This window comes from Mustelus asterias, chromosome 17, assembly GCF_964213995.1.
Source record: "Mustelus asterias chromosome 17, sMusAst1.hap1.1, whole genome shotgun sequence".
NCBI lineage: Eukaryota > Metazoa > Chordata > Chondrichthyes > Carcharhiniformes > Triakidae > Mustelus > Mustelus asterias.
The window spans coordinates 90,516,471-90,525,952 of NC_135817.1; the positions used below are offsets into that span (position 1 = coordinate 90,516,471).

Below are 9,482 nucleotides of genomic sequence, written 5' to 3' on the forward strand. Positions count from 1 at the left end.
CACATTTCGAGATCTATGGGCGGCACGGTGGCACAGTGGTTAGCACTGCTCCCTCGAGCGCCAGGGACCCAGGTTCAATTCCGGGCTTGGGTCACTGTCTGGGCGGAGCTGCACGTTCTCCCCGTGTCTGCGTGGGTTTCCTCCGGGTGCTCCGGTTTCCTCCCACAGTCCAAAAGACATGCTGGTTAGGTGCATTGGCCGTGCTAAATTTTCACTGTGTACCTGAACAGGTGCTGGACTGTGGCGACGAGGGTATTTTCACAGTAACTTCCTTGCAGTGTTAATGTAAGCCTACTTGTGACACTAATAAATAAACTTTAGACCTCCTCCCTCCTGCACTCACTCAGGTTCATCCTCAGTATATCACCATGCATACACTGCCTGACTGACATCAAACTCCTCCCCAGCCACCTTCCATACCACAGGTATCTTCCCATCTACACCCATTCAGCTCCGCTAAGAAAGCTTCACTTCCTCCAGTTCAAGATCACAAAAGCCAAAGGTCACTTCCAATTATCATTGTTATTATTGCTTCACGAGAGTTATAGAGGAGGCTTTCAACTAAATAGTGGGGAGTGGGTTCACTCGAGGGGAAGTTTGAAGAGAAAGGACAAGGCAGAGTAGTGATGTGGGTAATGATAACCAGAGTGTGACAGGAGGGTTCAGAGGGCACAGATAAAAGACTAACATTGGTTAAAGGGTAAGAGGGCAGAGAAGCAGATATTTCCAGGACTTGAATATTGCTGAAAGGGGACAGGTTGTCCACGGTTTCCCATCTGGCACTCATCAGGACAAACACAAGAATGCCAAATTTCAAACAATCACAACAATTTATACTGCAGGAGAAAAGAGATTGGATGAAAGTCAATTCTGATTGGCCAAGGCAATGCCATGAAGAAAGCAATGGGAAACTGTCAGCTCTCCACGCTTCTGGAGAATTTAAAATAAGACACAAGGCCTGAACGTGTCCCTTTATTTGCAGAGCTCAGGTCCCCCTGTACAAACCTATGTCAAGTGGAGGTTATCCACTTTGGTAGCAATAATTGGTAGCAATAAGAAGATAGATTATTACCTGAATGGGTGTAAATTGAGAGAGGTGGATACTCAGCGAGACCTTGGAGTCCTCGTGCATCAGTCGCTGAAAGTAAGCGTGCAGGTACAGCAGGCAGCAAAGAAGGCAAATGGAATGTGAGAGAGGATTCATAGCGAGAGGATTTGAGTATAGGGATAGGGATGTTTTGCTGCAATTGTATAGGGCGTTGGTGAGGCCACACCTGGAGTATTGTGTGCAGTTTTGGTGTCCTTATTTGAGGAAGAATGTCCTTGCTATAGAGGGAGTACAGCAAAGGTTTACCAGGCTGATTCCTGGGATGACAGGTCTGTCATATGAGGAGAGACTAAGTCGGTTAGGATTGTATTCACTGGAGTTTAGAAGAGTGAGAGGGGATCTCATAGGAACTTATAAAATTCTATCAGGATTAGACAGGGTAGATTCAGAAAGAATGTTCCTATTGGTGGGGGAGTCCAGAACTAGGGGTCATAGTTTGAGGACAAGGGGTAAACATTTTAGAACTGAGGTGAGGAGAGATTTCTTCACCCAGAGGGTGGTGAATGTGTGGAATTCACTCCCACAGAATGTAGTTGAGGCCAAAACATTGTCTGATTTCAAGAAGAAATTAGATATAGCTTTTGGGGCTAAAGGGATCAAGGGAAAGGGGGATCAGGAAAGGGGGATCAGGTTGTTCGGGGGGGGGGGCGAGATCAGGATATTGAATTTGATGATCAGTCATGATCAAAACGAATGGCGGAGCAGGCTCGAAGGGCCGAATGGCCTCCTCCTGCTTCTAGCAAAGTGCAAATGAGAAAGTTTTGAACTGATTACATTAAATTGGTTATTAGTGCAGTAATGAGTGCACCAGGATTCCTGTTGTATCTTTGTTGTATTTGCTATTCCACGGATAATTCATAGTCCTTACTGACCATTATTTGCCTGTTAATTCATGTGTATTTGAACAAAGAACAATACAGCACAGGAACAGGCCCTTTGGCCCTCCAAGCCCACGCTGCTCCCTGGTCCAAACTAGACCATTCTTTTGTATCCCTCCATTCCCACTCCGTTCATGTGGCTGTCTAGATAAGTCTTACATGTTCCCAGTGTGCCCGCCTCCACCACCTTGCCTGGCAGCGCATTCCAGGCCCCCACCACCCTCTGGGTAAAATACATCCTTTTAATATCCGTGTTAAACCTCCCCCACCTCACCTTGAACCTATGACCCCTCGTGAACGTCACCACCGACCTGGGAAAAAGCTTCCCACCATTCACCCTATCTATGCCTTTCATAATTTTATACACCTCTATTAGGTCACCCCTCATCCTCCGTCTTTCCAGTGAGAACAACCCCAGTTTACCCAATCTCTCCTCATAACTAAGCCCTTCCATACCAGGCAACATCCTGGTAAACCTCCTCTGCACTCTCTCTAAAGCCTTCACGTCCTCCTGGTAGTGTGGCTACCAGAACTGGGCGCAGTATTCCAAATGCGGCCGAACCAACGTTCTATACAACCGCAACATCAGACCCCAACTTTTATACTCTATGCCCCATCCTATAAAGGCAAGCATGCCATATGCCTTCTTCACCACCTTCTCCACCTGTGCCGTCATCTTCAAGGATCTGTGGACTTGCACACCCAGGTCCCTCTGCGTATCTACACCCTTTATCCTATAGCTCCTCCCACGTTAGTTCTACCAAAATGCATCACTTCGCATTTATCTGGATTGAACTCCATCTGCCATTTCTTTGCCCAAATTTCTAGCCTATCTATATCCTTCTGTAGCCTCTGACAATGTTCCTCACTATCTGCAAGTCCAGCCATTTTCGTGTCGTCCGCAAACTTACTGATCACCCCAGTTACACCTTCTTCCACATCGTTTATATAAATCACAAACAGCAGAGGTCCCAATACAGAGCCCTGCGGAACACCACTAGTCACAGGCATCCAGCCGGAAAAAGACCCTTCCACTACCACCCTCTGTCTTCTGTGACCAAGCCAGTTCTCCACCCATCTAGCCACCTCCCCCTTTATCCCATGAGATCCAACCTTTTGCACCAACCTACCATGAGGGACTTTGTCAAACGCTTTACTAAAGTCCATATAGACGACATCCACGGCCCTTCCCTCGTCAACCATTCTAGTCACTTCTTCAAAAAACTCCACCAGGTTAGTGAGGCATGACCTCCCTCTCACAAAACCATGCTGACTATCGTTAATGAGCTTATTCCTTTCTAAATGCGCATACATCCTATCTCTAAGAATCCTCTCCAACAACTTCCCTACCACGGACGTCAAGCTCACCGGCCTATAATTTCCTGGGTTATCCTTCCTACCCTTCTTAAATAATGGGACCACATTAGCTATCCTCCAATCCTCTGGGACCTCACCTGTGTCCAGTGACGAGACAAAGATTTGGCTCAGAGGCCCAGCGATTTCATCTTTCGTCTCCCTGGGCAGCCTTGGATAGATTCCATCAGGCCCTGGGGATTTGTCAGTCTTTATATTCTCTAACAAACCTAACACTTCCTCCTTTGTAATGGAGAGTTTCTCTAACGGGTCAACACTCCCCTCCGAGACACTCCCAGTCAACACATCCCTCTCCTTTGTGAATACCGACGCAAAGTATTCATTTAGGATCTCCCCTACTTCTTTGGGCTCCAAGCATAATTCCCCACTTTTGTCCCCGGAGAGGTCCGATTTTTTCCCTGACAACCCTTTTGTTCCTAACGTATGAATAAAATGCCTTGGGATTCTCCTTAATCCTGTCTGCCAAGGACATTTCGTGACCCCTTTTTGCCCTTCTAATTCCTCGTTTGAGTTCTTTCCTACTTTCTTTGTATTCCTCCAGAGCTCCCTCCACCTAACGTACGCCTCTCTTTTCTTTTTGACCCATCCCTCAATTTCCCTGGTTATCCATGGTTCTGGAATCCTACCCTTCCTATCCTTTTTTACAGGCACATGCCTGTCCTGTAGCCCTAACAACTGTTCCTTAAAAGACTCCCACATGCCAGGTGTGGATTTACCCTCAAACAGCCTCTCCCAATCAACAGCTGCCAATTTCTGCCTAATCCCACTAAAGTTAGCCTTCCCCCAATCCAACACCTTACCCTTGGGACACCACTCATCCTTTTCCATCACTATCCTAAAGCTAACAGGTTCTGATTTGCTTAGATTCTGAAGTTAAAGCTACAAAAAGTGAAATCTTGTTGGTAATTTCTTCATTTAGGGGTCATTCAGTAAATGCGGCCACTTTGGTTTATAGTTTTCCCTCCGGGATCACAGTATAACTCCAGGTCAAGATGGAATGTGACTCAGAGAGAACCTTCCAGGTGGTGCCATTCTCTTGCTATTGCGACCCTTGTCCTTCTAAGTTGTGGAGGTCCTAAGGCCACTCCAGATCTCTCAACCTCACCTCGTGTTTCCCTCAAATTGTCTTAGCGCCATTCATACAGTCTGCCCAGCATCCTTCCATGGCAATCTATCCGATACTCGTACCCCATGACCCGCACCCCCACTACACAATTAATAACTTGTGTCTTTGGAATATGATATTGGGAGTTCGAACAATAGCAACTTACTGGCATCCAGATTTTTGAACGTGTGTATGAGTTGGGAAATTGAGCTTGCCAATTCTTCCTGTAAGAAACAGCAGCAGTTAAACCACAAGAGCTGAAAACTCTCACTGTGAATTGATGATCAACTTGTGTTCTTGTCAAGCTAAAGAGTGTGCAGATACATACCAACACCATTACTAACCACAGCCCTGTCACAATCCACTTTCTGTAGTATATGGTTTCTCAGACCCAGCAGCTTTACTCACTCCTAAAAACATTTTCTTTCTCTTATGATCTGGAACGCCCCATTTATTGACAGATAGTGTGGCAAATAGCGAGCTAAGTTTCAAGCAGTGAATCCTTAATTTAATCCCTGGCTCAATGCTAGGATAGCCAGGAAGCTCCAACAGAAGCCACCAACCACAACATGGGAAACTGTGTGTTCTGAGGTCAAAGGCCATTTTGGCCTCTCTGTCTCTCCCTTGCTGTTTGGTGGAATTGATCCATGAGGTCCAGGGCTTTCCTGCCAGTTTCTCTGGACTGGGTCTCCATCCAAGAACACAAGAATTAGGAGAAGTCAGCCGCTCCACCAGTTAACAAGCTAGCTAGACTGATTGTGGCCTCAACTCTACTTTCCTATCCGACCCTGATAACCCTCTTCTACTCTATTCATCAAAACTCTCTCCAACCCAGTCTTGAATCATTCAATGGTCCAGCCTCCATTGTTTCGCTGGGGGCAGAAAATTCCAGACAAATGCGAGATGATGCATTTTGGAGGATCAAATTTAAGTGTGAATTATACTGTAAATGGCAGAACCCTTAGGAACATTAACATACAGAGGGATCTGGGCGTACAGGTCCACTTTAGTTCCCTAAAAGTGGCAACACAGGTGGCCAAGGTGATTAAGAAGGCATATGGCTTGCTTGTCTTCATCAGCCAGGGCACTGAGTACAAGAGTTGGGAAATCATGTTGCAGTTATATAAAACCTTGGTTAGGCCGTGTTTGGAATATTACGTGCAGTTCTGGTCACCACCAGAGGGATGTGGAAGCTTTGGAGAGAGTGCAGGGAAGGTTCACCAGGATGTTGCCTGCTCTCGAGGGTGTCGGCTATGAGAAGAGTTTGAATAAACTAGGATTGTTTTTACTGGAAAGATGGAGGCTGAGGGGAAACCTGATCGAGGTCTGCAAAATTATGAGGCATAGACAGGGTGGATAGTCAGAGGCTTTTTCCCAGGGTGGAAGTGTTAATTACAAGTGGGCACAGGTTCAAAGAGAGAGGGGGAAGTTTAAGGGAGATGTGCGGGGGAAGTTTTTCACGCAGAGAGTGGTGGGTGCTTGGAACACACTGCCAGAGGAGGTGGTGGAAGCAGGCACATTAGCAACGTTTAAGAGGCATCGGGATTGGTCCATGAATAGGGGGGGAATAGAGGGATACGGACCGAGTCAGGGCAGGTTTTTTTTTAGTTTAGTTAGGGCATTATGATCAGCACAGGTTTGGAGGGCCGAAGAGCCTGTTCCTGTGCTGTACTGTTCTTTCTCAACTCTCAGAAAAAGGTTCTCAGTCTTACATAGGACACCCCTTTTTTGAAGTGTCCCTCGTTTGATTCTGCCACAAGGGGAAACTTTAACTCCACATTCACCCTGTCAAATCCTTTCAAAATCTTATGTTTCAAGAAGATTGTGCCTTACTTGCTTCTAAACTTGAGTGGAGGCCCATTCTGCACGCCCATTCCTCAAGACAGCCCCTTCACCCCAGAAATCAATCGAGTGAACCTTCTATGAACTAATTCAAAACACAATTATATCCTTTCTTAAGGGGACCAAAATTGTACACAGTACCTCACAGGGGAGCTGACAACCATAAGACATAGAAGCAGAATTAGGCCACTCGGCCCATCGAGTCTGTTCAGCCATTCAATCATGGCTGATATTTTTCTCATCCCCATTCTCCTGCCTTTTCCTCATAACCCTTGATCCCCTTATTAATCAAGAACCTATCTATCTCTGTCTTAAAGACACTCAATGACCCGGCCTCTACAGCCTTCTGCGGCAAAAAGTTCCACAGATTCACCACTCTCTGGCTGAAGAAATTCCTCCTCATCTCTGTTTTAAAGGATCGTCCCTTTAGCCTGAGGTTGTGCCAGAAACCAGAAACACTTTCTGCAATCCCACTGACCCATAGTTCTGGAATTGCTGCTGGGATAACTCTTTACCTGTAGGAGGAGTTTGTCCTGCATCCACATGCAGTAGAAGATGCCCTTCCATATTTTCAGTAACTCATCCTGGCTGAAACCACCTTAAAAAAAAACCACAGAAACGTGAGTGCGGATTGAACCGAGGATAAAACTAGTTTAGTGAGGGAGAGACTCCCTCCTCCTCCTCCCTTCTCTCAAACCTGTGTCTCTCTCTCTCTCCTCTTATATGGGATCCGAGGTGAGCCAGTAAGATGGATACAAAACTGGCCTGGCATAGAAAGCACAGAGTAGCAGTGGGAGGGTACTTTTCTAACTGGAGATCTGTGACAAGTGGAGTTCCACAAGGATCAGTGCTGGGACCTCTGTTGTTTGTAACATATTTAAATGATTTGGAGGAAAGTGTAGGTGGTCTGATCAGTAAATTTGCAGATAATACAAAAAATTGGGGGAGTGGGATAGTGAGGAGATTGTCAGAGGATGCAGCAGGATATAAATCAGCTGGAGACCTAGGCCGAAAGATGGCAGATGGAATTTAACCCGGACAAATGTGAAGTGATGCGATTTGGAAGGTCTACTGCAGAAGGAAAGTATAAGTAAATGGTAGAGCCCTTAGAAATATTAGCATACAGAGGGATCTAGGCGTGCAGATCCACAGTTCCCTGAAGGTGGCAACTCAGGTGGGCAGATGCCCTCTGGCATGCTGGCCTTCATTGGTCAGGACGTTGAGTAGAGGAATTGGAAAATCATGTTGCAGCTATATAAGACTTTGATTAGGCTGCATTCCGAGTATTGTGTACAATTCTGGTTGCCACACTACGGAAAGGATGTTCATGCATTGGAAAGGGTGCAGAAGAGATTTACCAGGATGTTGCCAGGTTTGGAGGATATGGACGATGAAGAAAGGTTGAACAAACTTGGATTGTTTTCATTGGAGCGTCGGAGGATGAGGACCTGATAGAGGTTTACAAGATTATGACAGGCTTGGATAGAATGGACAGTCGGAGTCTTTTTCCTGGGGTCAAAGGGTCAATTACTTGGGGGCATAGGTTGCGAGTGAAAGGGGGAAAGTTTAAGAGATGTAAGAAGCAAGTTTTTCACAGAGGGCGGTGAATGCCTGGAACACGCTGCCGGAGGAGGAGGTGGTGGAAGCAGATTCTATAACAACGTTAAAGAGGCATCTGGATTGATACAGGAATAGGCAGCGGGTAGAGGGCTATGGACCACAGAGAGGCAAGAAAATATTAGATTAGAGAGGCATCTGTGTCGGCACAGACTTGGTGGGCCGAAGGGCCTGTTCCTGTACTTTGTTCAACCCCCATCCCCCAAACCCCCAATTTTTTCTCCCTCCTCCCACCCCCACCCCACAAGCCCACGTGTGGATCCCTGCACCCTCTCGCAGTCTGCCTCTGGATGTCGGGTCCGGGGTATCCGGGCTGCCTTGTACCTGAGAGCCGCTGCGAGCGGGCACTGAGGTAGCGGCGGAGTTTGCGGACGGCCCGGTCCCGAAAGCGCTTCTCGTTGGAAGCGAGCCGCTGGGCGAACTGGATCTCGGCAGCGGCCGCCATCACTAGCCGGGGAATGCTGGGAAGGGGGGGGAAGGACCAGGCCTCCGGGGAATGCCGGGAACGTGGAGGACCAAGCCTCCGGGGAATGCCGGGAACGTGGAGGACCAGGCGGCCGCGCGTGCTCAGTGCGGGCTCCCGGTCACTATGGTAACCAGCTGAAGGCGCGGACAGTGCCAAGTACTGCTGCCCCTGATCAAACCATCCCGCCGGCTCCACCATTCCACACGGTCATGACTGATCTGACACTCCTCACGCCCATTTTCTTTTTAAAGTTTATTTATTAGTGTCACAAGTAGGCTGACATTAACACTGCAATGAAGTTGCTGTGGAAATCCCCTAGTCGCCACACTCCGGCGCCTGTTTGGGTACACCGAGGGAGAATTTAACATGGCCAATTAACCCTAACCAGCACGTCTTTCACAATGTGGGAGGAAACCGGAGCAACCGGAGGAAACCCACGCAGACACGGGGAGAACGTGCAAACTCCACATTCACTCAAGGCCGGAATTGAACCTGGGCCCCTGGTGCTGTGAGGCAGCAGTGCTAACCACTGTGCCATCGTGCCACCCTCACCTTCCTGACCTTGAGGAGGGAGAAGAATCAGACATAAGGTAAATTATAATCGTATAAAATACATTGGATAATTGAATGTATTCAAGAGACGGCTGAATGTTGCACTTGGAGCGAATGGGATCAAAGGTTATGGGGAGAAAGCAGGATTAGGCTATTGAGTTGGACGATTAGCCATGATCGTAATAAATGGCGGAGCAGGCTCGAAGGGCTAAATAGCCTCCTCCTGCTCCTATCTGCTATGTTTCCATGTTTCCATAAAGGATTGGAGGGGCTACAGGATGAAGATCTGACACACAGAGGGTTAATGTGATACTGAGTACACCACCACCCACACAGTGATGTAAGAGAGCACATGACCCTTACCCAGGGTCAGTCCAGTGTTGGACAGAGATGTACCAGCCAGCATGGAGACAGCTCCTAACTGCATATGTACTTTACTGTATATTTGTAAATAATTCTAAGAGTCAATAAAGACATACCATGGCCAATCAACCTAACCCGCACATCTTTGGCCTGTGGGAGGAAACCAGAGAAAACCCA

At 47.4% G+C, this 9,482-nt stretch overlaps 1 protein-coding gene across 6 annotated transcripts in view; it reads right to left on the reverse strand.

Moving 5' to 3' along the window:
* The window catches only part of rrp1 (ribosomal RNA processing 1), a 35,732-nt gene extending 27,292 nt beyond the window's left edge, over positions 1-8,440 (reverse strand). For 2 of the 6 annotated variants that reach the window (XM_078233089.1, XM_078233088.1), the window contains exons 1-2: positions 8,249-8,397; positions 6,823-6,905 (exon numbers count right to left, since the gene is read on the reverse strand). In XM_078233089.1, the coding sequence (XP_078089215.1) occupies positions 6,823-6,874 (52 nt within the window). In that variant the 5' untranslated portion in view covers positions 6,875-6,905; positions 8,249-8,397. Of the gene's footprint in view, positions 1-4,631; positions 4,690-6,822; positions 6,906-8,248 lie in introns of all 6 variants that reach the window. The other 4 variants (XM_078233087.1, XM_078233086.1, XM_078233083.1 and 1 more) reach the window with 3 other exon arrangements.
* Positions 8,441-9,482: the final 1,042 nt, after the last annotated feature.